This window comes from Leptodactylus fuscus, chromosome 11, assembly GCF_031893055.1.
Source record: "Leptodactylus fuscus isolate aLepFus1 chromosome 11, aLepFus1.hap2, whole genome shotgun sequence".
NCBI lineage: Eukaryota > Metazoa > Chordata > Amphibia > Anura > Leptodactylidae > Leptodactylus > Leptodactylus fuscus.
Window position 1 is genome coordinate 7,332,525 of NC_134275.1, and position 27,881 is coordinate 7,360,405.

The 27,881-nt window shown below is 42.6% G+C and overlaps 1 protein-coding gene across 1 annotated transcript; it reads left to right on the forward strand.

Annotated features, from left to right (window-relative positions):
- On the forward strand, positions 1 to 27,722 carry FGF16 (fibroblast growth factor 16). The gene is made up of 3 exons (XM_075260253.1): positions 1 to 503; positions 20,420 to 20,523; positions 26,233 to 27,722. Exons 1-3 carry the CDS (start codon positions 230 to 232, stop codon positions 26,476 to 26,478), a joined length of 624 nt encoding a protein of 207 aa, XP_075116354.1. The 5' UTR covers positions 1 to 229; the 3' UTR covers positions 26,479 to 27,722.
- Positions 27,723 to 27,881: the final 159 nt, after the last annotated feature.

The window sequence follows — 27,881 nt, forward strand, 5'->3', positions numbered from 1 at the left end:
AGCAAGAGGAGATTAATGAAGAGGGACAAGACTCCAACTCCCCACTGGAACAAGGTCACTGGTGGACACATCTACACAGAGGGGCTGCTGCAACCACAAGACACTGACAAGTTGATGGACATCAACAGCACATTTCTCATCTGACTCCTCCACTAAGTTCACTTCTTGCTTTTCCTACAAAGTCTGAGGACTTGCATTGACAACACTGCGCCCACTGTCATCTCCTGCAATGGCTGAAGTTGGTGGCTTCTTGGCATCTCTGGATATAGATTTGCATGGATTTTCTTCATCTCTTGGGAATGTTCCTTTAGCTGACTCTCCTGGGTTTCTCAATGAAAGACTGGGTCAGATAGAAGGAAGGCTGCAACGAGGGTCTCCCACTGATTTTGCTCACCTAAAGGGCATCTTAAGGAGAAGGCAGCTCTACTGCAGGACTGGGTTTCACCTGGAGATCTTCCCTAATGGTACCGTGCATGGCACAAGGCAGGACCACAGCAGATTTGGTAAGAGTCCCTGAGCTTTCTTAAGATACTACTTTCTATCATTTTTTACTGATTCTCTCTTTTATTTCTTATTATGCATTTAAAGAAACAGATGTCGGTGTCTTATTATAAAATATTTACAGAACAAGTCTTACAAGAACCTTAGTTTAAATCTACAAATAGTAACAAATAGATACATTCTATATTTACAATGTATCCACTGATGGCCCAGGATCCAGCACAGGTTCCATGGATTCCTTATAATTAATTAATAATTATCAGATTGTTTGCACCTTCCTATGAGGATTCCCTTGTATTCTCATCATCCTCAGTTTCTTAGCTCTATGTATAGAATTCCATTTTTCTTTGAGTTTATTATACATTTTACTCCCTGGGCACAGATGACTATCCTGCCATGTTCTGGTTTAGAGGAATAGCCTGGAGATGACTGTTCTAGAGGAATACCCTGGCATGTTCTAGCACAGAGTGATATCCTGGCATAGTTTGCCATAGAGACGTATCCTGACACGTCCTAGTACAGAGGGAGATCCTGGCATCATTGGTAAAATAGAAAGGAGTCTCCAGGCGTGTTATGGTATGGAGAGAATACAGGGATATCCTCTCATAGTCTAGTATAGAAGGCTATCCTGGCACTCAGTGATATAAAGGAGTATCCTGGTATCTGATGGCATGGAGGGATATGCTAGCGTGTTGTAGTAAAGAGTAAAATCCTGGCAGGTTGTAGTATAGAAACATAATGTGGCATTCAGCAGCATGGATGAATAGTCTTGCATTTTATGTTATAGAGAAAGTGACTGGCATTTAGTGTTAAAGAGGAATATTCTGGAATTTAGTAGTATTGAAGAATATCCTGGCATGTACTGGTATAGAGGAATATCCTAGGATTTACTGGTATGGTGCAATCTCCTGGCATATAGGTGTATAGAGGAATATCCTGGGATTTAGTCATATAGACGACTATACTGGGATTGAGTAGTATTGAAGAATATCCTGGCATGCACTGGTATAGAGGAATATCCTGGGATTTAATCATATATTGGAATATACTGGGATTTACTGGTAAGGTGCAATCTCCTTACATATAGGTGTATGGAGGAATATCCTGGGATTTAGTCATATAGAGGACTATACTGGGATTTACTGGTATGGTGCAATCTCCTGGCATATAGGTGTATAGAGGACTATACCGGGATTTAGTCATATAGAGGACTATACTGGGATTTACTGGTATGGTGCAATCTCCTGGCATATAGGTGTATAGAGGACTGTACTGGGATTTAGTAGCATGTAGCAATATCCTGATATCTAATGACATAGAGGAATATCCTGGGATAAACATATAGGAATATACTGTAGTAGAGGCTCATGAGGTTATTGCACTACAGGGTGCTGTCACCATAGGGTAAAGGTTGGTGAGATCAGGGACCAGTCTCTATAATCTTCCTACCTCAGACATATCCAGTCATGATAGAGCAGATTTCCCAGGACGTCAGTTGACCCCATCGCCTCTTAAAGGGATAGCTCATCTAATAATATAGATTATTGATTATTATTGATCAGGAATATTATAGAGGCTGCTGGGTAGATGGAGGACCTATTCACTGCTCTGATGCTGGATGGGTTGGGTTATAGTATATGAGGCAGACATGGCTGACACCAGGGATGTTCTGATCACTCGTCAGTGATTTATGAAGTTTGATGTTGCTTTTAATTAGTGTCATAAATCACAAAGAGGAAACGAGCGCTGAATAATTCCATCTAATAGTAACTGCACCTAAAGGAAACAGGTCGTGTTGTCTATTCCTTATGTACTTACTTTCCATTGATTATATAGTGCCAACATATTCCGCAGCGATGTACATAACTCAGAATCCGTCACATCGGTCCTTGTTCCCAGCCATCCCTATCTTTAGATCTGCACATGTTAGGATTTATATCCTAGGATGACAAGGTTAACAAGTCAATATATATATGGACCCTGCAATATACATTGCTGAGGATAGTAACAGCCTTGGCCCCTTGATAATCCTGCTGTTTGTACAATGATGAAAGGGTTAACCTAGGTTTAAGGTGTGCCTTCATTGAAGAGAATTCGCAGTGACCCTCTCCCATGCTCCCATGGTCTGCGACCCACCCAAGAGGAAACAGGTGTCCTTCCTCTCCTGTCTGTTCTCACATCACCATCCCGCGATGCCTTGTGGGCCTGGGCCTGGCAAAGCAAGGGTTAACCCCTGCCCTGCCAACCTGCATACCAACCCCGGATCAGGGCCGCCAGTGCCACATACAGAACTAATTACACCATTAATATAAATCATCTCTCCTTTCCAGTTTCCGCTTGGGTAGAATTGAAATGCTAAACAAATGTGCTCATATTCAAGAAATGTCAGCTGCTGCTTTTTTTTTTTCCGACTTCCCTTTTTTCTGCAGGTGCACAAAAAACATTTTCAGGAATGTCTGGGATTAGTCAACTCATCCCCGGTCCTGCCCTCCCCGGATTCCTTTCTGGAGTCGCAGGGTCCGGGTCTCCTCTCTGCCCAATGTAATGCACCGTATAGATTTCTCATGAAGCTCCATCCATAGGTGATCCAGGACATTGGGTGGTCGCTCTAGAACAGGGGTAGGGAACCTTGTCTCTCTGGCTCTTCAGCTGCTGTGAAACTACAACTCCCAGCATGCTCCATTCACTGCCGTGGGAGTTCCAAGAACAGCAGAGCCAGTATGCATGCTGGGAGTTGTAATTTTGCAACAGCTGGAGAGACAAGGTTCCCTACCCCTGGTATAGAGCGACCACCCAATGTCCTGGATCACCTATGGATGGAGCTTCATGAGAAATCTATACAGTGCATGAGTATGATGAATGCTCAGCTTATAGGACATTATAGTAGTTAGATACACTGTATATACATTATATATGGATCTGACTTGGTCCAGATACAAACACGATAGTTCTGTTCACTAAAAGCAAGCAGATATACAATAATTAGATATTATATAAGGAAAATTATTATTAAGTATTATATTCTAGGACATAACACCAAGCCATGAACCAACCTTATTTATTTATTTTTTATAGAGGTTGCAGGGTTTACTGTGGCCTCTGAAACCTCTATTTTTTTTGTATATTGTGAGCCCCATATAGGGATATATGATATAGGGATCACAATGTACGTTTTTCCTATCAGTAGGTCTTTGTAGAATGGGAGGAAATCCACACAAACACGGGGAGAACATACAAACTCCTTGCAGATGTTGTTCCTGGCGGGTTTCGAACCCAGGACTCCAGTGATGCAAGGCTGCAGTGCTAACCACTGAGCCACCGTGTTGCCCCTTTATTTTATTTTTGTCCAATCCTTGATTTACTTTGTAGACATGTCACGGCTCACTACGCCTTTACACATACAGTCATGTTAACGGGAGCCCAAAATACGCCCCAAACCTATCACCACAAACCCTTGAAACAGTGCAGAGATATCCATCTTTTTATAGATATGCCAGTCAGCCTGCAAGTGCACTGGGGGCGGACCCAAATTGCCCAAATTGCCTACAGACAGCAGTGAGAAAGGCGGAGACTGAAAAGGTGACACTAGGTAACAACGTTAGAGGACATTCATTGCACATGTGGTATATTAGACCCGCCCCCAGTGCACTTGAGGTTGATTTGCATATCCATAGATAGATGATTAGATCTACAATGCTCATTGGTTTGTTTCTACTCCTATTATAATTCCTATAAACGCTTTGAGAGCCATTGTAGACCTGACAGACTCCCTATAACCAAGTCACTTTAAAGGGAGTCTGTCAGCATGAAATTGATTATAATCCCTGGACCTTATAAAAGGGATTCTACAAGTTTCCGGATATGTCTCTGCTATTCAGCTTTGGAGATCCATTTTCAGTTATATGTATGCAGATAAGGGTAAAACTGGTTTGGGGGCGTCTTAGTTTGCCCATACATTGGTTCCTTGGTTTTCCCCTGATTTACAGTAAAGCCTCATATGTACAACTTAGTTCCATAGGCATTTTATAGGGGATGCACTAGGAAGATATCCGAGTGTCTTCATTGCAATGGGGTCGGTTCCATTCCAATGTATTTGAGAAGGCTAGGACCTGCTGTATAGTAAATTGCACCAGAGCATCAGAAGCCCCTCGAGGGTGTGCATGGGGCCTAATGGTTCAGATTATGGCCAGGATGTGCATAGGTGAGCTTACTAAAGCTGGCTTCATCTTAATGGACTGTATATGGGTCATCTGATAATGAATAAGACATGAAAGGTATCAGGGCAGAAAAAGTGTCTACTAGGATGGACAATGATACGGTCAGTGCAAAGACCTTTACCATCATTCATGTAGTATCCAAAGGAGAGAACAGGGGTCCCTGAACCTGCCATGTGAATGGGGTCGTTGTGGCCTAGAGTTACACTTTGCTAACTGTGGGGTTGAGCTATTATTGGGGTTGCAGTATTGGAAATGTCCATCTAGTTGGCCATCAGAGCTCGAGCCTCCATATAACTAGATATAGGATTCCAGAATGGACCATCTCCTGTCTACGGCACATATTCCTATAGACAACGTATATGGTGAGGTCTTAGTGTTGGTGTTGGTGTCCTTTATTACTTGTGCCTGAATGTATTATTCTTATAACTCGGGGATATGAATGAATGAGGCCATGTGCAGATGGAACTCGGTTTTGTAAAAACTTTACAAGCTTGTTGACTTTGCAAGGAACCTTCATTGCAAATTCCATCAGAAATGTTGGGCTCTTTGATGGACCCCCTGATAGACAAAGGCTTCCATTGAGCCTTACACAGTCAAGCCAGGATTAATACATGACAGTCATCTAACAAACCGTGACCATGTATGTGACCGCTCTTCCTAATGGCTCGCTGGTTGAGCGAGGTTGATCAATATGGCAAAGTGGTTGCGTCTATGGTGGCCTATAATGGATCGCTGTGTGTTTGCCGATCTTCACCCTCTTTCTAGGCCTGGTTCTAGGCCTGGGGATTTCAAGCCAAAGCTTGAAAATACTCAAGTGTCCGAGCTGAAATATAACGTCGCCCACATTGGTCTACACCATCTTCAGGAGTGTTGCCTTCATTTAACTTTTTCCATTTCCATCGCTAGATTGACTTCATTAACACAACAGATCTTTCATTACCTTGGAGAATATTGTGAGAATTAGCATGTGACATTGCAACGTAATATTTCCTGATTTGATTTCTCATAAACTTTGTGCTTCGAGATGATCATGTGATAAGATAGGTCATGTCTTATTCATGGATCCCAGTAGAGAAGAGAAGAAATTCAGAATTTAGCAGAATTTAGGGCCTCTCTCTCCTTAGCTCATATCTGGTTCTGCATTGACTTATTGTATGACATACAACATGCAAAGACATTACCCCAGGGAAACCACACTGTTACCGCCCACTTGACTAATAGACTATAATTTGCATAAACAATAACTGGACTTATATCTTTGGAACAGCCCAATGGATTTGGAAAAAAAACAAAACACCAAAATGCTCAGGGTGACCTCCTACCAGATGAGGTGTAACCTTGGACTTCTGGGATGTGGTGACAGGTTCTCTTTACGTTTTCACAAGTGATCATTTAAAGTGGTCGTACAGCTGATAAAAATGGTTTAGAAAAACTCAAAGTGCTCATAAATCACCTCCCTGATCCCCCACCACTCCCATTACACTGCGTCCTGGATGCCGTAACCACTTGTTAATCCATCACTAGCCACAGTAGGGAACTGTCTCAGCTAGTGATTGACTAAATGGTCACTGCCTGAGTTTCGAAAGAACCAGGACGTAGAGATTAGTGGGATACCCAGAAACCAGAACCAGGGAAACCAGGAACCAGAACCAGGGAACCCAGGAACCAGAACAAGGGGAATTCAGGAACTAGAACCAGGAGAACTCAGGAACCAGAACAAGGGGGATCAGGAACCAAAACTAGGGAACCTAGGAACCAGAACAAGGGGAACGCAGGAACTAGAACCAGGAGAACTCGGGAACCAGAACCAGGGGAACGCAGGAACCAGAACAAGGGGAACCCAGAAATCAGAACCAGGGGAACCAGGAACCAAAACCAGGGAACCTAGGAACCAGAATAAGGGGAATGCAGGAACCAGATCAAGGGCAACGCAGGAACTAGAACCAGGAGAATGCAGGAACCAGAACAAGGGGAACCCAGGAACCAGAACCAGGGGAACAAGGAACCAAAACCAGGGGAACCAGGAACCAAAACCAGGGAACCTGGGAACCATAACAAGGGGAATGCAGGAACCAGAGCTAGGAGAACTGAGGAACCAGAACCAGGGGAACCCAGGAACCAGAACCAGGGAAACCCAATAACCAGGGGAACCCAGGAACAAGAACCAAGGAAACCCAGGAACTAGAACCAGGGGAACCCAGGAACAAGAACCAAGGGAACCCAGGAACTAGAACCAAGGGGAACCAAAAGCAGGGGAACCCAGGAACCAGAATCAGGGGAACCCAGGAACCAGAATCAGGGTTACTCAGGAATAAGAACCAAGGGAACCCAGGAACAAGAATCAGGGGAACCCAAGAATCAGAACCAGGGTTCCCAGGAAGTGACAGAACAGGAGCCACAGTGAGCTATAAGTCTTTTTTGTGTAGTATTCTGAGCTTTTTTGTAAATAATTCTTAAAGGCTTGATAACCCCTTTAACTCTATGACTGTACAAGGTATTAGGGGCACTATATCAGAAAAACAAAGCCCCTGCTAATATAATGATATAGGAGGAAATTAGCACAGAAATTTAAATTTAATATCAGAAAATAGAGAGGGAAAAGGAGCAGAATCATCTATCGCACACAGAAGCAGCATGGTGGACATTATATAGCAATACATATTGATATGAATATAACTGGGCTGACATAGAAGACTATTAGCTGCGGAGTAACATTTCTGTGTGTGTCCTTATACTTGTACCCCCTCCTTACCATTCACCCCGGCTCCTCTTTCCACCTCCCAATCCCTCTCTATAGACTATGGACAGCTGTAATCTGATCTCTCTGCGAGCTGACAATACATCTTGTCCGCCAGATCGTCAGATGAATTTAGCAGAAAATCCAGACTGAGTAAGAAGTTTTGGGGAGGAGGGGGGTGAGAAAGGAGCCTAGTAGATGCTGCAAAAAACCATGTCTGAGCTACAATTCTACAATCAGAGGGAGCTTATTACATAATAAAATACTAAGCACCGAGCGAGCCGACTACAGGGCCCACTGTACGTAATGAGAGAGTTAAGGATCTGGCTATCGGTTGCAGCGTTACTTTTAAGGTCACCTGGTTCATTATTGTAACTCTTTATTTCAGTGTCAATTAAACATTATGTGAACTATTGTGGAGCAAAGGATACAGGAGGAGACATTGTATCACTAAGCGTGCAAGTGTGCGTTATAAGGTTACGTTACTTATAAGCAAGTGCATAGGAGAGACGGAGATCCCACTAAATAGGGTCACCTTGAAATTGCACATCATATCATATCACATATATCACATTTCACTTATATATATCACATATATCACATATATCATATAATCTCAGCTTGTCAGTAACTGCAAGTTTATTTCTATGGAGAAAGGGATATAAGAGGTTTCTGGTGGTGACTTACCTTCCAGTCCGATCCTCCTTTCCCCTGACATTTGGAGACTGTCGGGCGACCGTCATACTCTTTGGATCATTCCAGTTCCTTTGCCAGTCTTGACAAACTTGGTGATTTCGGACAAGTTAATCTGAGGTCAGGCCAGACTCCTAGTAAAGACCCTTTACGTGTTACCCACCATGTCTATGGCACAGATGTCCTATAATTTGGTATTATTACCGACATTCATCAGATTTTTAATATGTCTCCAAGAATGTCCAAGTATTAGATTGTTACTATAGAAGTTTTAGCTTCCAAGTGAGTTGGTCCCCCGTGTACATCATATGTCGCCTTGGTCCACAGTTTCATGTTTTTGTGCCTTCTTATTGGGGGTTCTTTGTATAACCCACCATGAAGGTCCTGAGAAGATAATTGACCGCTCAGATATCTCTTTTTTACTAGGTAACGTCACGACAAGAGGACGGTTCCCTTTGCTTCTTCTTTCTATAGTTGCTACAGCTGGGGGTCCATCTACTGCAGGCCTGAATATAACAGAGTCTGATCTATTGTATCACAGCTGGTGACTTCACAGCAACTCTACAGACTTGTTACCCAAATGTTCTCAGCTTAAAATTTCACTAAAACACACAACAGAGCATGGCCAGTATCCCAAATGGATGTGACTATGGGTAACTTTGAGTAACGTCCCTGAGTTATTTCTGAACACTTTGTATCAAAAGTATTTGTTTGCTTTTTACAAGTTCTATCAGCATAACACATTGTGATCTTCTTACTCAAAATATTCATCTCAAGCCTTAAAGGGGTATTCCCCATCTCTGGGACTGTTATGTACAGCTCTGCTAGCAGGACAATCAGTACAGCTAGTTGCAGTTTGCTGATAAAGGCTCAGACAGTGTTGTTGTCTCGCAAAATCTCTGAAATGTTCTCAGAAGTTGATGTTAGTGAAGAGATTCTAATAGATAATGCACAAAATGGCATAGAATACCCACATACTGTGTATGAAGTGTTCAGGTGTCTTCACTTGTGGATAGTTGGCTGTTCGTACCAAAATGCATGGACTTGGCTGACATTAATCTACTCTTTATGGCCAGCTTAAGGTCTTTACTGCTCCGGTCCCCAGATAAATATGACCACATAGATCTCAATGTAAAAACACTTAGCAACTCAATGGATGTGAAAAGAGCCAAGACAAGGGCAACCACTAGTATACAGTAAGTGCTATACCATTATCTGGGGCCACCACTAGTATAAGGGCTATACCAATAGCTGGGGCCACCACTAGTATAAGGGCTATACCAATAGCTGGGGCCACCACTAGTATAAGGGATATACCAATAGCTGGGGCCACCACTAGTATAAGGGCTATACCATTAGCTGGGGCCACCACTAGTATAAGGGCTATACCATTATCTGGGGCCACCACTAGTATAAGGGCTATACCAATAGCTGGGGCCACCACTAGTATAAGGGCTATACCAATAGCTGGGGCCACCACTAGTATAAGGGATATACCAATAGCTGGGGCCACCACTAGTATAAGGGCTATACCAATAGCTGGGGCCACCACTAGTATACAGTAAGGGCTATACCAATAGCTGGGGCCACCACTAGTATAAGGGCTATACCATTACCTAGGGGCCACCACTAGTATAAGGGCTATACCATTACCTAGGGGCCACCACCACTAGTAGAAGGGCTAAACCATTAGCTGGGGGCCACCATTAGTATAAGGACTATACCATTAGCTGGGGCCACCACTAGTATACAGTAAGGGCTATATCAATAGCTGGGGCCACCACTAGTATACAGTAAGTGCTATACCAATAGCTGGGGCCACTACTAGTATAAGGGCTATACCATTAGCTGGGGCCACCACTAGTATAAGGGCTATACCATTACCTAGGGGCCACCACTAGTATAAGGGCTATACCATTAGCTGGGGGCCACCACTAGTATAAGGGCTATACCATTAGCTGGGGCCACCACTAGTATAAGGGCTATACCATTAGCTGGGGCCACCACTAGTATAAGGGCTATACCATTAGCTGGGGCCACCACTAGTATAAGGGCTCTACCATTAGCAGGGGGCCACCACTAGTATAAGGGCTATATCATTAGCTGGGGGCCACCACTAGTATAAGGGCTATACCATTAGCTGGGGGCAATACGTACGCGCTAAGCATTAGGTTCCAGCTGTTTTCTCTGCTCCACCTGGCCATTGTCCTCTCCTGCCCGGCTTTCTCGGTTCCATTCCCCATGTTACATGTGAGTGACTGTGTCTAGACATTCAATATAAGCCATTCTGGGTTTGTACATTACCGCGCTCCCCAAGGCAGTGTTAAATGAATATTTGTGAGCTGCATTTCAAAGGGAAGCCCAATAGTATTTATGGGAAACCTGTGTCTGTACATGGAGCGGAGCTGAATCATAGAGCACAAGCCCAGGATATTATGTCCGTGCCGCCATCATTGGCTATTAACTCTTTCCCTGACAAGGAGCAGCCAGTCCTTACTAAGGATTCCATGACGCAGGCTGATGGCGTAGATAACAAACCTCAATCCTATCACATCCCCAAATAAAGAAAAAGGGTTGGATTTCTTAAGGACAGTGGACAGCGTATAAAATGTGATTTTCTTCCCAGTGTGACTGATACCAAACCTTGTACTAATGAAGGCCGAGGAGCCGGGAGCAGCTGTGCACACGTCAGAGTAAATTGCTCCGCACTTACAAGCTGTTTCCTGAATCAGGATTCATTGTCGCCGAAAGAACATAAAGGAACAATTTACACGTCTCCTCCAACTATTCTTATCTGAGGGTTGACTTGTCTTGTTATCTGCCCGCACCATGGGGTATGCACGAAACCTTCTGTTTGTGATAGACTTAGAAGACATCTTGGTTTATACGAGCCTGACTTAGGCTGGCCTTACACGACTGTATTGAATGTGCGGTCCGCAAGTTGCTGATCGGTAACATAGACTCCGCAGATGCCCGTGTCCTGCCGCACTCGCCCATAGAGATCTAGAGATTTATTTATAGGCATTTTAGAGATTGGTAAAATGTATTTATTTAGTACTTGTCACATTTGATATAATAAGACATTGGATGGTTCCCATAGGCGTCTTATAAGGAGACCTAGGCATAAGTGATATAACATTAACTAAGAGGCCTCAGGTTAGAGGTAGAGATCTATGGGCGAGTCTGTGCAGTACTGTGACCTTGGTTGCAGCCTGGCACACCATGGATAAAATATCCAGTGGTGTAAGAGGCCGCACTGAATATAATGTGTCCGCTATTGAAAACCCTCAATTGCGGATTTACATTACGGCCGTGTAAGACCAGCCTTACTGTAACCTTGGAGATTATCCATTAAAATCTAAATTCTTCCTATAGTTATATCCACAGCAGTTGTGAAATTTTTACTACATTTTAGCATGTGCCATTATATAGGCCACCAAATGCTATATATATATATATATATATATATATATATATATATATATATATATATATATATATATATATATATATGGGGTATATGCAGTTCCTGACTACCATGATCTACAAATTACATTTTCAGTGAGATATCATTGTTACAAGGAGTTTCTCCCTCTGCAGCACCCTCTAGTGGTTGTACATGGCACATACTGGACTTGATTCTTATTTGGGAAGGTTAGCATAAGAATTTATTTTAAAAAATATATAAAATAAAATTATTAATGTCATGGTTAAATGAAACTGGTTTGGAATAAGAAATGTACAGCCGTACGGAAGGAGGCTGATACTAATCCTAGGGAATAATGGCGCCGTCTCCATCTTTAAGGTTCAGCTCTAAGGGGTGAAAATATCCCTTAAACCTAGACAAGGCCATATTTGGATGTCGCCTAACAAAGTCTATAGGGCGATGCAGAAATCTCAGGTCAATATATATATATATATATATATATATATATATATATATATATATATATAGTGTGTGCGCACTGTAGCATGCGATTGCATATAACCACCATATCGCCGTATACACGAGCAGTTCTAGAACATTCCACAGCATTTCCATGTCTTTTAGATCGGCCTGTCTAAACTTGTCACTAATTCCCATCCTACGAACCTCAAAGTTTACCAGAATATAATCTGAAGAAGTCAAAGCCGCCAGCAGGAATCCTTTGATTTATGGGCTCAAACCTTTAAATACAGTTTAATCTGTAGATTGATCGCTGGTTTTAATTCTATAATTTCTTTCCTTTAGATTTCCTTTCAGCGACTTCTCAGACTCTCGTTGGATTTTTTTGACTCCCATAAACACGCACTTATCGGTACTGACACCCGGGGTTTAGTTTTTACTGTCTTCATTTCTGTCGGTATTTATTTATAGGCGTTTTAGAGATTGGTAAAATGTATTTATTTAGTACTTGTCACATTTGATATAATAAGACATTGGATGGTTCCCATAGGCGTCTTATAAGGAGACCTAGGCATAAGTGATATAACATTAACTAAGAGGCCTCAGGTTAGAGGTAAGGGGCTCCGCTCCTCCCTGGGCCCAAGGGGGATGCAACGGGGAAGAGGTAGGGGAGTACTACTCCTCCTTGGGCTCAAGGTGGAGATGACTGGGTTAGAGGTAGGGGGCTCCTGTTCCACCCTGGGTCCAAGGGGGACATGACGGGGAAAGATGTATGGGGCACCTGCTCTTCCCTGGGCTCAAGGGAGACGTAATGGGGCCAGAGGTAGGGGGCTCCTGTTCAGCCCTGGGTCTAAGGTGGACCTGACGTGGCCAGATGTATGGGGCACCTGCTCCTCCCATGGCCCAAGGGGGAACAACAGGCCAGAGGTAGGGGGGCTCCTGTTCCGCCCTGGGTCCAAGGTGGACCTGACGGGGCCAGATGTATGGGGCACCTGCTCCTCCCTTGGCCCAAGGGGGAACAACGGGCCAGAGGGAGGGGGGCTCCTGTTCCGTCCTGGGTCCAAGGGGGACATGATGGGGCCAGATGTATGGGGGCTCCGGTTCTGCCTATGCATCTAGTCTAGTCTAGAAGAGTTGGAGAGGAGGCCACCAATGCTTGTGACATTCTTTTGAAGTCTAGAGAGTCATTGGCTTGGCTGTTTCCATAACAGTTATAGACGTCTATAGAGAAGACCACACACATGGGTTGTCACCTGTCCTATATGTGGGTTTGGTTGGGTTCAAGTTCCACCACCCATAATATGGCCCTGATTTGCAGTCACCATTAGCAGAACACAAGAGTCATCTATTTAACCCATGCAAAGAACACAGATGTCGGTAAGTGTGTAGTGAATAATACTAATAATACTATTACCACCATCCCTACTGCCATTATAGGTAAGATTTCTAAGCTATAGGGACTCCGTTTTCCTCTTGTGCCCTGACTTTGCACCACACGCCATCGCAGTAGCCATAACCGACTCCCATTCACAATGGACAAATGTTGTATTTGCTGCACTGGACCATTATCTTAATGCATTCACCAAGGCAGACTGGTTTGTTGGCGCCCCCTTCCCTTATGGCACAGCCCCCAGGGCACGTGCCAGGTCATGGCCACCACCAGGTAGAGCCTGGATCATATACTGTCTGCTGCCCTGAGATGATAGAGCCAGAAGAAGTAAGAACTTACATATAAAAGAATATTGAAATCTGTCCACTATCGTGTCAACAAGCGGCCATTAATCACATATTGGATATGTAACATACTTTTTCATTCTTGTGAAATCTTAAGTTTCATCACATTCACGGGCACAGTTGTCAAAGTTTCCATGATTTAATAGACTAAATTAAACAGGGTATATTTCTCCATATCTTTCCACAGAAGAGTACTAAAACATATGTGAATTCTTCTGAGCAGAGAACTCATTCCATTGTATAGTCGCAACGCGATTGGAAACTGTTACATTATTATAAGAGAGGATAGATAGATTAGATAGATAGATAGGAGATAGATAGATAGATAGATAGATAGATAGATAGAGATAGGAGATAGATAGATAGATAGATAGATAGATAGATAGATAGATAGATAGATAGATAGGAGATAGATAGATAGATAGATGATAGATAGGAGATAGATAGATAGATAGATAGATAGATAGGAGATAGATAGATAGATAGATAGATAGATAGGAGATAGATAGATAGATAGATAGATAGATAGATAGGAGATAGATAGATAGATAGATAGATAGATAGGAGATAGATAGATAGATAGATAGATAGGAGATAGATAGATAGATAGATAGATAGATAGATAGATAGATAGATAGATAGGAGATAGATAGATAGGAGATAGATAGGAGATAGATAGATAGATAGATAGATAGATAGATAGATAGATAGATAGGAGATAGATAGATAGATAGATGATAGATAGGAGATAGATAGATAGATAGATAGATAGATAGATAGATGATAGATAGGAGATAGATAGATAGATAGATGATAGATAGGAGATAGATAGATAGATAGATAGATAGATAGATAGATAGGAGATAGATAGATAGATAAGAGATAGATAGGAGATAGATAGATAGATAGATAGATAGATAGATAGATAGATAGATAGGAGATAGATAGATAGATAGATAGATAGATAGATAGATAGGAGATAGATAGGTAGATAGATAGATAGATAGATAGATAGATAGATAGATAGTAGGTAGATAGATAGATAGATAGATAGGAGATAGATAGATAGATAGATAGATAGATAGATAGATAGATAGATATATTAATACCATTCTCCATGTCAGACATTTTCTCATGTTGCCGGTATCGGTCCCTTCCTTGGCGCTGACTTATTCCTGTCCTCTCTAACAAAGAATAAATTCGGAATGACTGTTGAATATCAGACTGGATTTTTTTCTCTTTTTTTTGTTACTTATTGGTTTCCAGCCAGGCTTAGAGTCATGCTAGGCCTGGTAAATGAATGAGGGATAGACTAGTAATTTAGGCGCATCCATTGACCCGTAGCCGTGTGCGCCTTGTTCTCAATCACATTTGGATCCTCCTGAAATCCGTAGTAATGTCCACAAGGTTTATTTATCTCACACTGGTGCAACAGGCAAGAACATGTATAAAATATTCTATTTGTCATCAGCTTCTCGGGTAGAAGAGACTGAATCGAGCTTCGGATATGTGGATGTTCTGAGCCAGATTGGATATTTGCAGGGTAATGTGTTGTCACGTATGTGGCGGTATGAAGGAGCCCAGTACATTGGTCCTTTGCACATACTCCAGTAATATGTAATGCCGTCTCCATCTTACTTGCTAGCAGTATAGTAGACTGGACATTTGGTCACTACATCAATGGCCGTCCGATTAACCCTTACTGTTGTTGCAGTCGTGACCCCTGACTTTTCTGACTTTCATGTTACATAAGAATGGATGAGGGAAATCCTTAGACTTCAGACCATTGTAAATGTACTTGTTGTCTTCCTATTTTCCACCTGTCTGCAGTAAATCCTAGCGTTCCCTTTGACTGGAAGGTCAGTATCAGACAGCTGGGATCTGTCCAGCCCCGGCCGGCCGCTCCTTGTGTCTGACCGAGGGCTGGAAACAGAGTTCCATCCAAACCGCTGCCTAATTCCTCCATCTGGTGACTGCGAGTACAAAGGGGCAACGACCAAGGACTTCACGTTCTGTGTTTTGACTGCAATTGCTACCAATAAATGGCTTCCATATGGCGCCGGCCGGTGACTCCCTGTGCTTGTCTGTACAGTAAACGGCGCGGTGCCACATGGAGTATCCACTGAAAGATCCATAGATTTATTATCGGAAGGTCTCAAGGTCACCAATATTGGCTCGACACGTAATAGGTCTTCATTACACATGGATCGCCACCAAACTGCAACGTTTGATGTAAGACGCGGTCGGATTGTTCAGACGGCTTCTTTAACAAGGCGACCTTCTATTGCTTTCCACTTGTACAAAGCAAATAGTGTAAAGGATGTGTTCTGAGAAAAGACTGTTTGATGAATTTTGGTGGCTATCATGTTTTCTTGACCTTGGAGATGAGATGATAGAGTCGGAAATAAAGAGCAGATGTGTCCCACTTCAATGAATGTATGGCAGCAGGTACATTGGAAAACCAAAGGAATCCTAGACGGGATCGAATTAGTCTCCACCCCTGGCCCACAAACAGTAAGATCCCTGCCAAAGTACAGAAGACTCATTAAAAGGCCTTTAATGTTGAAAGGTGAACAGTTACAGAAGTCTGGAAGATGCAACGCCAGCTGCTATTTTGGTGAACAGCATCACCCCGGCACGAATTGTTCTTCATCTGCTGGATGATAAATGTGAACTCCCTGCCGCGTCATCCAGGAAAACTATTGATGATGGAGCTGAAGTCCTTGTGCGGAACATACAGTGTGTACAGCGCACCATCTCCGGAGGACACGGACGTCCTGCAGGTGCTCTATAGGGGTCCCCTGCCAATACCCCAATAGCACACACATCATGAACGTCTTATACAACCGACTAGATCTTCTATAAAGGTTTGCATTGGCTACCATGACAGAAGGAAAGGAGTCCCCCGAACCTATAGACATATTTGTTAGCCATTGCACTATATATAAGTAGATTTCATAGATATACTCCTGATCAGAAGAGCTATAGGGTCGTATAGATTGGTCAGTGGCTCTCAATCAGTGGTGTGTATAGCCCAGGGGTACGTCTCGGGGGGTTGCACATCATGGCTCTGCTATGGAAGTGGCACATTTAGTGAGTGCTCAGGTTCCGGGCTCCTGGAGGGCTAGGACCGCCCAAACCAGCCGCCATGTTTATATACTGGCTGCCAAGCAGAGGTAGGCATCACAAGATATTGGATCAGGGCTAAAGGGACTGGTCTCCTCTAACACAGCCTGTGCTTATGATCTGAGGAGTGGGAAGCTAAAAACCCTCCGAACTCGAAGTCTGTGCCAACCACAGATGCCCCCCAAAAGCAAGGATTTTCTTGGCACATTCTGTCTCCAGTTTTTCTCCAGATTGGAAGAAGATCTGTTACATCTGGAGAAGGTCTTGGTTGGCACCTTTTGGGTTGTACATGTCTTGACATGGTTGGTTAGCGCTGCTTTCTATAATCCTATTTTCTTAAAGTGCCATTTGATAATAAGTTGATCACAAAGTGTCCCCCGTGCTAAGACCCCCAGTCTTCAGCTTTAATGTAGTGCTTGATTTTCCTGCAGCGCCACCACAAGGTTAATAAATGTACTGCTCTTTCTATGCTGGAGTCCAGTGGGCCGTCCTAACAGTGTTTGACATGGTTAGGACCGCCCACTGGACTCATTAACTCATTCTAACCATAGAAAGAACAGGTTATACTAAATCGTTTCTCACAAACCTATAGATCAGTCTGCTTGGCCCCTCCTGCCCTATAACATGCTCCCTGTAGATTATAGGGCGACAGGTTCCCTTTAAATGGTTATTTTGTAGTCTTATTATCAGTGTAACCTATATGATTGTAGCCAATGTGGCCATACACATTAGAAAGTAGGGTGATGGTTGAAGGATTGTTCGGCCATATACATTATGCTTTATATTTGCGGATATGGTCCTATAAGATGGCCATGCATTTATGGGCGAAGGATCTTTATGCGAACGTTCTTTCCAATACTTTCAGGATACGACTCCAAGTCCCTTTACATGGGCTAGTTATTGGGCGATTGCCTCAACACTTAAAGGGGACATGGATCAGTCAACAAGTGCGCACCCCAAAAAAGCTCTGTTGGCTGGTACTATATCTCCCAGTATAAACAAAATGGAAACTCTATGGGGACAAGTGATCATATTACTATCTGCCGGTGCCCATACAAGGCCCTTTTAAATGAGCGTCGATCACTTGATTCCCATTGATCATCCCTCATTATGTTATCGGCTTATGGACGAGGACCCTACAAGCAGAGCCATTGGGAAGGGTTGGAGGAACCTTAGTATACCAGTAGAGTGCTTATGACGTAGGACGAGTTCCTCCAAATGTTCCTTGTGTTTTGTAACTGCTATGAAGACCTTATCTGTGATGTTTGAGCCAAGATGACTTTCTGGACAAATTCACTGACAAGAATCCTTTTATGAGCATGTACGCATTCAAGGCTGGAAAATAGCTTACGGGATATTCGTGTGATCAGAACTTCTTTGTTCCATGTGTGTTTGTAGGGCAGATCCACTTTAGGTTTTATAATGTGGCCGTGAAGGGTCTGAAATCCGGCCAATGTAAATGCCATGTAGGGTCACTGACTAGTGACGGTGCTAAAAACCAACGGCCAATGGGCAAACCAATGGTCACTTTCATCCCCTACACATAAAGGAGACAAACCTGAGTCTACGACCATGAAAGCCCATTGAAGACAAAACTGGTCTGAATATTAGGAAATGCAATGACTCTTGTTATGTATGAGGAGCTTCAAAGTAGGGAGTAGGGGTAAACCACATGTAACGGTCTGGTACAGTCCATCATGCGTCAGTATACAGGGTCTTCATGGATCAAAGGCGTAGGGGTAAACCACATGTATGGGTCTGGTACAGTCCATTATGTACCAGTATACAGGGTCTCCATGGATCACAGTAAGGCGTAGGGGTAAACCACATGTATGGGTTTGGTACAGTCCATTATGTACCAGTATACAGGGTCTCCATGGATCAAAGTAAGGCGTAGGGGTAAACCACATGTATGGGTTTGGTACAGTCCATTATGTACCAGTATACAGGGTCTCCATGGATCAAAGTAAGGCGTAGGGGTAAACCTCATGTATGGGTCTGGTACAGTCCATTATGTACCAGTATACAGGGTCTCCATGGATCAAAGTAAGGCGTAGGGGTAAACCACATGTATGGGTTTGGTACAGTCCATTATGTACCAGTATACAGGGTCTCCATGGATCAAAGTAAGGCGTAGGGGTAAACCTCATGTATGGGTCTGGTACAGTCCATTATGTACCAGTATACAGGGTCTCCATGGATCAAAGTAAGGCGTAGGGGTAAACCACATGTATGGGTTTGGTACAGTCCATTATGTACCAGTATACAGGGTCTCCATGGATCAAAGGCGTAGGGGTAAACCACATGTATGGGTCTGGTACAGTCCATTATGTACCAGTATACAGGGTCTCCATGGATCAAAGTAAGGGGTAGGGGAAAACCACATGTATGGGTCTGGTACAGGGAATCATACGCCAGTATACAGGGTCTCCATGGATCAAAGTAGGGCGTAGGGGTAAACCACATGTATAGGTTTGGTACAGCCCATCAGAGGACCAGTATACAGGGTCTCCATTGATCAAAGTAAGGCGTAGGGGTAAACCACATGTATGGGTTTGGTACAGTCCATCATGCACCAGTATACAGGGTCTCCATGGATCAAAGGCGTAGGGGTAAACCACATGTATGGGTTTGGTACAGTCCATCATGCACCAGTATACAGGGTCTCCATGGATCAAAGGCGTAGGGGTAAACCACATGTATGGGTTTGGTACAGTCCATCATGCGCCAGTATACAGGGTCTCCATGGATCAAAGGCGTAGGGGTAAACCACATGTATGGGTTTGGTACAGTCCATCATGCACCAGTATACAGGGTCTCCATGGATCAAAGGCGTAGGGGTAAACCACATGTATGGGTCTGGTACAGTCCATTATGTACCAGTATACAGGGTCTCCATGGATCACAGTAAGGCGTAGGGGTAAACCTCATGTATGGGTCTGGTACAGGGAATCATACAAGGTCTCCATGGACATACTGGCCAAGCAACAACAGCAAGACAGACATGTAAGGAGACATTTTCTATCACTGAGCTAACTAATAGGAACTCCATCTCAACACAGGTCTTAAGACAGAAGTCCGTGATCTAGGACGGTCACCCCGACTCCTCGTAAGGTTTATTCACCCGACACGCCATATACTTGCCCTTGACATAGCGCACCCAAGGGTAATCCGACTTCATAGATTCCTCATGGCCTTGAATCTATTGAGGAATCCCTGAAAACCGTCCGACATGTGATACGCTCCATTATGTAACCAATATGTCACAGACCGGTAACAAAATGCTCATGTGAATAGAGTCATTATATTCAATGGGACCGTGCGCTGTTGTGTGAACAAGCACCAAGACCACTAAGTGCATGGCCTACTAACCTAATGAAATATCACACTATGAGATTTACCTGCTCCATGAGGATTAGACGTTTGTACATAGTAAAGTGTGAGAGGAGACGTCTTACTATATAGCAGCCATGATACGTTTGCAGCATTCGGATCTGTTCACACTGTGCATTTGTTTTTCCTTAGGCATTTTGGAGTTCATTAGTTTGGCTGTTGGTCTTGTCAGTATCCGCGGTGTGGACTCGGGACTGTACTTGGGCATGAATGAGCGAGGAGAGCTGTATGGGTCGGTAAGTGAAGACTTGGGATTTATGAATACTGCGCCCTGTAACCTTGTATTGTACTGATATCCTGCGCAGGTGACGTCTTATAGCCATAATGGAGACAACTGGTCTCCAAATAAGAGATTTTCCAAAATTTTATTATCTTTACAATAATCAATCCTGACCGGTGTAGGTTTGCGTGCAGAAGACGCAGCCATGTCCTAAGAGACTGAAGGCTGTAACAATCCCCAGGGGTAATAAATTCCTCCCTATATTTGCTACATAAGACAATGCATTGATGCGCGTGTAATCTGGTAATTACAATACCGAGAATAGCCGGGGACAGTCAAGCCTTGACTCTATGACATGACACCATAGCAAAGTCTCCAGCAGGTATGTGCTACATTATACATACATGTTACCCTGTGTCAGGGAGGATCGTTCATCTTCTTACTACAATGTATCATGCAGCGATTTCAGGGCTCATCCTGGATATTAGCATTAGATGGACAGATAGGAGCTCTAGAGTTCAGCCTCGGTAACATTATGTCCCTTGTGCTGTTATTTAGGACGGCCTCACCCAGTTTTCCCTTCATCGAGCTGCATTGACTTGTGATAATCACATTTTTTAATTGGAATAAATCTTGATCATTTAATCTGATAAAACATTAGTAATTAGGTTACAATGTGAATCCCCACCTCGTGTGTGCCCAAGGGCCTAAGAATGTGCAGTTGTAGGCATTTGGAAATTGGGTGAGTGTTGCCTTGTTTTGCAGCTGGATAAATATAGATCATCCTATTTAATCCTCGCAGAACGAAGAATCCTGGAATGAAACCGTCCAAAAAAAAAAAAAAGAAAGTATCGATTCTGTACATTGGATTTTTTTTTTTTATTACCACCGCTATAAGTATTAAGTAAACAAGTTGCATAAGATGTTCCAAAGAGAAATTACATTAATTGCCTATTATACCTGCAGGATAAATGTGTATTATGTAACCTCTGCAGAGCCTATGGAGACAGCGCCCCTAGTGGCCAGCTGTAGAAATGGTCTGAAAGTTACAATGTATCTATAGAGCATTCCGCTGCAGCTGGTTACATCTAGTCATGGGAATGTTTAGAGACTTTAGCTACTAATAAAGTTTGCCAATTAGAATGTCTGTAACGTTAGTGTTGCGACATTCGCCGTGTCCCCTGTATAGACCACTAATATAAAGATGAGCTCATTGTGCAACACAGATAGTTCAAAGCCTACAAGTGACCGCCGCACACCGAAGAATCCAGCTGAACAGCGAATTTTGTTTGCAGGGGGCAATAAAATATGTGAACCCAGGAGTTGCTGACCACGGGGTTTTTAAGCAGTGATGGGGAACAAGCATCTGCTGTATACGGATTACTTTCCTCTCTCCATTGATAACACATGTAGACTCAGAAGAGCTGGTCATGGTTGTGTATAGATAGTCAGGGGGCAATAGCGGAGAGAAGATTTATGGGCACACTTAGGCTCAGACCCCACATTGTGGAAAGGCTTTTTTTTTGGGGGGGGGGAAGGGGGGGTTGTTGCAAATTTTGCTTTGGTTTTTTGAGCCAAACCCAGCAGTGGCGTCAGTAGTAATGGGAAATATAAAAGAGGATCTTATACATCTCCCTTCTGCTCGATCCACTTCTGGCTTTGGCTAAAAAAAAAAACGCAGCAAAATTTGCATTAAAAAAAACTGCGGTTCTGCAATGTGGGACCTCAGTAAATATAACAGAGCAGAGCTATGCGCCTATAGTCTGTACAGCAGCGTATGGAGACTTATAGTGTAGAAGCCCTAAGTGATGCCTTGTGGAGCTGTAGCATGACATACACAGAAGTCTATGGGACTCATCTATATTCATTTGTAAGACCTTGCGGGCAGGACCCTCTATCCCACCGTTGCAACAGGTCACTGTTAGTATTGTACTTGTTTTGTGTATTTGGTGCATTGCATGTAAACCCTCAAATGTACAGGACCATGGAATGAATATAATAATGTACAGAGCACCATGGGATTAATATAATAATGTACAGAGCACCATGGGATTAATATAATAATGTACAGAGCACCATGGGATTAATATAATAATGTACAGCACCATGGGATTAGTATAATAATGTACAGAGCACCATGGGATTAATATAATAATGTACAGAGCACCATGGGATTAATATAATAATGTACAGAGCACCATGGGATTAATATAATAATGTACAGAGCACCTTGGGATTAGTATAATAATGTACAGCACCATGGGATTAGTATAATAATGTACAGAGCACCATGGGATTAGTATAATAATGTACAACACCATGGGATTAATATAATAATGTACAGAGCACCTTGGGATTAGTATAATAATGTACAGCACCATGGGATTAGTATAATAATGTACAGAGCACCATGGGATTAATATAATAATGTACAGAGCACCATGGGATTAATATAATAATGTACAGCACCATGGGATTAATATAATAATGTACAGAGCGCCATGGGATTAATATAATAATGTACAGAGCGCCATGGGATTAATATAATAATGTACAGAGCACCATGGGATTAATATAATAATGTACAGAGCACCATGGGATTAATATAATAATGTACAGAGCACCATGGGATTAATATAATAATGTACAGAGCACCATGGGATTAATATAATAATGTACAGAGCACCATGGGATTAATATAATAATGTACAGAGCACCTTGGGATTAGTATAATAATGTACAGCACCATGGGATTAGTATAATAATGTACAGAGCACCATGGGATTAGTATAATAATGTACAGCGCGCCATGGGATTAATATAATAATGTACAGCACCATGGGATTAATATAATAATGTACAGAGCACCATGGGATTAATATAATAATGTACAGCACCATGGGATTAGTATAATAATGTACAGCACCATGGGATTAATATAATAATGTACAGAGCACCATGGGATTAATATAATAATGTACAGCACCATGGGATTAATATAATAATGTACAGCACCATGGGATTAATATAATAATGTACAGCACCATGGGATTAGTATAATAATGTACAGAGCACCATGGGATTAATATAATAATGTACAGAGCACCATGGGATTAATATAATAATGTACATCACCATGAGAATAATATAATAATGTACAGAGCACCATGGGATTAATATAATAACATACAGCATGATGAAATTAATGGAGCGCTAATAAATAGTTACTACCCTCATACTCTTTATGAATATATAAAAGCAGGTTGTTGGGGAGAACATACACGCTCCTTGCAGAGGTTGCCCTTGATCGTTTTGAACCCATGACCCCGTTGCTACTAGGCTATAGTGCCAACCATAGTGCCGCCATATTCCTACACGACCTAGGCCCTCGGCACAGACATCTGATCGGTAGACACCCTATAAATGTAATACCGCCCCATGTCCGGAGGGCCTGACCATTGTGAACTTGTGTTCTGTAATTGTATATAGTATTTCTCGGATTTCTCTGCCTTTTTTACCTTCATTGAACCCGGTGTTTTGCTAAACTACTGTTCAGAAAGGATTATTGTTGGCACAAAAGGGTTATTTAATGGGGCCTGTACAAGTTCACAACCTGAGCGGCTTAAGGTGCGAAGGGAAAGCAGGACTTCTCTTCCTAATTTACTGTACCTATGTCAGCACCTCCTGCCAAATAAGTCATTAGATTTCACCTTCCTGCCAGATTAATGCAGAAAAACAAAAATGGAGAGAAATCCCCTCTTTGGGCCGCAGCAATCCCTGGGTTTTTTTTTTTTCCCTAGGACAAGGTAGATTTCTGTGCTGCAAACTCTCGCTTTTCACAAACGTATATACATATGGTAGTCATTTCATGATTAAAAATGTGTTTCTACAATAGCCCGCTCTCTTCCCTCTGCGGATTTGAGCTGGCCCTGCGATGTGTCACTTGCAAGCCAGCTTCTTTTATGTCAAAGCTGTAAAATTCATGTTGAAAACATATATTGTCTGTGCCAAGGCATAAGGGAACAATCTTCAAAAAAAAAATCTATGTACAGGTGGAGATTTTCCTATTAAAATGATCAAAGACACAATTAGCAACGCTAAAAGAAAAACATTCTTGGTCCAAAGGAAAAAAAAAAAAGTCAAGGAATTATTTTTTTTTTCTTCCCAGAAACCCAGCTGGGAGAATGCAGGCAAAAAAAAAAAAAAAAAAAAATCATAGTTCATTAACCCCTGCCATGCCAGTATCTTGTAAGGTACCAGGACAAAGGGAGCGCAGATTGTTCTTATAATAAATGGCTGTTTCCGTGTCTTCGGTCCGGGGCGAGCGGGAGGATCCGTCTGGCTGTTAACGCTGCCGGAAATCCATCAAGGGTCCCTAAGGCTATGTGGCCCCAAATAGCTTGTAAACATACGGAAAGTAGCATTTCTTCCATCTGAAGTCACGCTAAACCATTAATCACATCTGTCTTTCCCATAGATTAAGTCCTCAATGACTGCGTTAATTATAGGTGTTATTTTATATATGGAGCAACAAAGACCAGTCCAGGTTCTAGTAAAAGTGGAACCAGAGAACAGACACAAGTGGAACGTTCAGGCAGCTTTGCTATTGATACATTGTTGCACGTCCATTATATGCGACAATTGTCATTGGGGCGATGCAGTAAAAGTTCCAACGCCCTAGTCACAAACCCAGAGCCAAACCCAATAATTTTGGTGGGACCAATGGACTATCCAGCATGTACCAGGACCTTCCATCTGTGATGTTGGGGCAAAGAAGGACCAGACATATTGAACTTCTATAAAAGACAGGCTTCGGTATCTGTTGAGTGATAAGTCGGCCACAATCTCCAGGCTAACACTAGACATGTTTAAGGAGAAAGCAAAAAGGTTTCATCTCAAGTATCGAGTCAAAGGTAGTGGGTTATGTTTCAAGATCTGCTAGAATCTATTCTATTATATATAGTAGTATAGAGAGCGTTCTGGTGACAAGTGCAAGCTGAAGGCTTCTCTAGACCACCCGTTTGAGAAGGTCTCCTCCTTATCAGACCAGATTGTCTTAGTTGCACCTTATAATAGTCCTACTGTCCATCTTCTATGAGTAAAACCTCTACCGAAGATTACCAATACTTCTCAAAGCAATTTTAGGTGATCATCTTAAGGGGCTTGTCCTAGACTTATATATTGATGAACCATTCTTATAGGCCAGGGGTAGGGAACGTACGGCTCTCCAGCTGTTGCAAAACTACAACTCCCAGCATGCATACTTGCTCTGCTGTTCTTGGAACTCCCATGGAAGTGAATGGAGCATGATGGGAGTTGTAGTTTCACAGCAGCTGGAGAGCCGAAGGTTCCCTATCCCTGTTATAGGCCATCAATATGTGATGGTTGGAGGGACATATAGATCAGCTGGTTGAATTTAGGTGAGCCTATAGCCTCTTCACTGAATACCCAACACAGCGCCACACATTACATGAGGCTGTTTTTGGTATTTCAGCTTAGCCCCATTCACTTGTGGCCATGTGACCAGTGAACATGACCTCACTGGCACAAGGACAAGGCTGTAGCACAAGCAGCTATTTGGCTTGGGTCCCAGGTATAGGACCTCCACCGACCTATCCTAAGGAGATTGAAGAGGTTTCACTATATTTTATGTATAATATATAACCGTATTGTGCACATTTTCTCCATCTGAAACTCACCAATGTTTCTCCTTCTTGTTTGGCAGAAAAAACTGAACAGGGAATGTGTTTTTCGGGAGCAGTTTGAAGAAAATTGGTACAACACGTACGCATCCACCTTGTATAAGCATATGGACCCAGACAAACAGTTCTACGTGGCCCTAAATAAAGACGGTTCTCCGAGAGACGGATACAAGACGAGACGACACCAGAAATTCACACATTTCCTCCCGAGGCCGGTGGATCCTTCTAAAATACCAGTCATGTACAGAGACCTTTTCCACTATAGGTGATGTTCCGCTACCTGCTGAAGCCAGTGTACATACCTGGGACTCTTACAGTGGCTGGAGCGCTGTTTAAAATGCTACTTGGCCTGAAGGCACAATCCTTGTAAACCCGTTGTGAGAGGACATGTTTAGAAGGAGAAAGAGTGATGGCCGTCACAATATAGACCACTTTTCCTTTGTTTTTTATATAAAAGAGATACTTACTTTTGTAAATATAGATAAGACAATAGGTACTTTGTACCATTCTCTACCAACAAACGTATACCACTGGTTACCAGTCTCTGGAACCCAATATTAATAAGCATTCCTGACTTTGGTTGAGTTTAAGCCTTGGGTAGAAGTGAGACCAATGGGAATGGCTCATGGTGGTCTTCTTCCTACCGAAGGCTTTAGACTGAGAGTAATGGTACTGTGCTTGAATGTATGAGAGCATTATCTTTCTAAGGGGATCATATAGTTCTTCCTTTTTTTTTTTTTTTTGACACGAAACAAAAATTCCTTAAAAAGGGGATTCTTTTTGGAATCTCGTAAAATATATCTAATGGTGAACTTGTAACCTAAACTCAACCCATGTTAGAAATCCACATGTAAAACTCAACGACTGTGAACTATCACTGAAACGGTCCACAAGCCTTAGCACGTGACTAGAAGCTGTCGGGGGGCGGATAGGGGACGATCCAAATGACATGCACATGCTACTATAGTCTTGTGTGCTAGATTATAGAGGACGGGGATAGCCTTGACCCCTCTAGAGGCTCAGCTTCACAAAATTATCCAAGACACAAACATACATCCAGATGGAGCCAACAGGATTATTGGTGGTCCGACTAGGGTGGGCTCCATAGATAACCCTAAATCACAGACCCGCTAACCTTTCACGCACATTATAAGTATGGGATATAGGCACTTAAGGCCACTTTGTTTTTTTTTTTGGAACATTGGATATATAGATGACATCTTCTGTAACCAAGCAGGATGGGTGATAAACACAACCCGTGCCATCCCATGGCAGAAGACCCGAAAAACGAATACACGCGAGGATTTCACCAGCAACCTTTACCCGATGGTGACCCGTCCATCATTGGGTCAATGCTCCCAAATCTGTGGAATCCCCTTCCCCTGAACTCACAGTGCTCCTGTTTTCAAGGAACATTATATAGATGCAAGCATAAGGATGAAAACTATTTATGAAATGTATATGATATTTATTTTATATATTTATTTATTACAAATAATTTTATTTTTAATGAGAGATGCCTATGACCAGATTTTTTTCATCAGGAGGAGAAAAACGAGATCCTACTGACGCATAAAAAAAAAAAAAAAAAATAAGAATAATTTTGAGTCTTTAAGAGCTTATTGGCAATAAAATTGTCTTTATATTGTAAGCTGGTATGTTTTTCATGGTG

What these genes read in the sequence shown, in the direction of transcription:
- FGF16 (XM_075260253.1), top strand. Translation starts at nt 230, where the DNA reads ATGGCTGAAGTTGGTGGCTTCTTGGCATCTCTGGATATAGATTTGCAT. An exon ending in GCAGGACCACAGCAGATTTG is followed by an intron (nt 504 to 20,419) that starts GTAAGAGTCCCT and finishes GTTTTTCCTTAG; the next exon opens with GCATTTTGGAGTTCATTAGT. An exon ending in GAGGAGAGCTGTATGGGTCG is followed by an intron (nt 20,524 to 26,232) that starts GTAAGTGAAGAC and finishes CTTGTTTGGCAG; the next exon opens with AAAAAACTGAACAGGGAATG.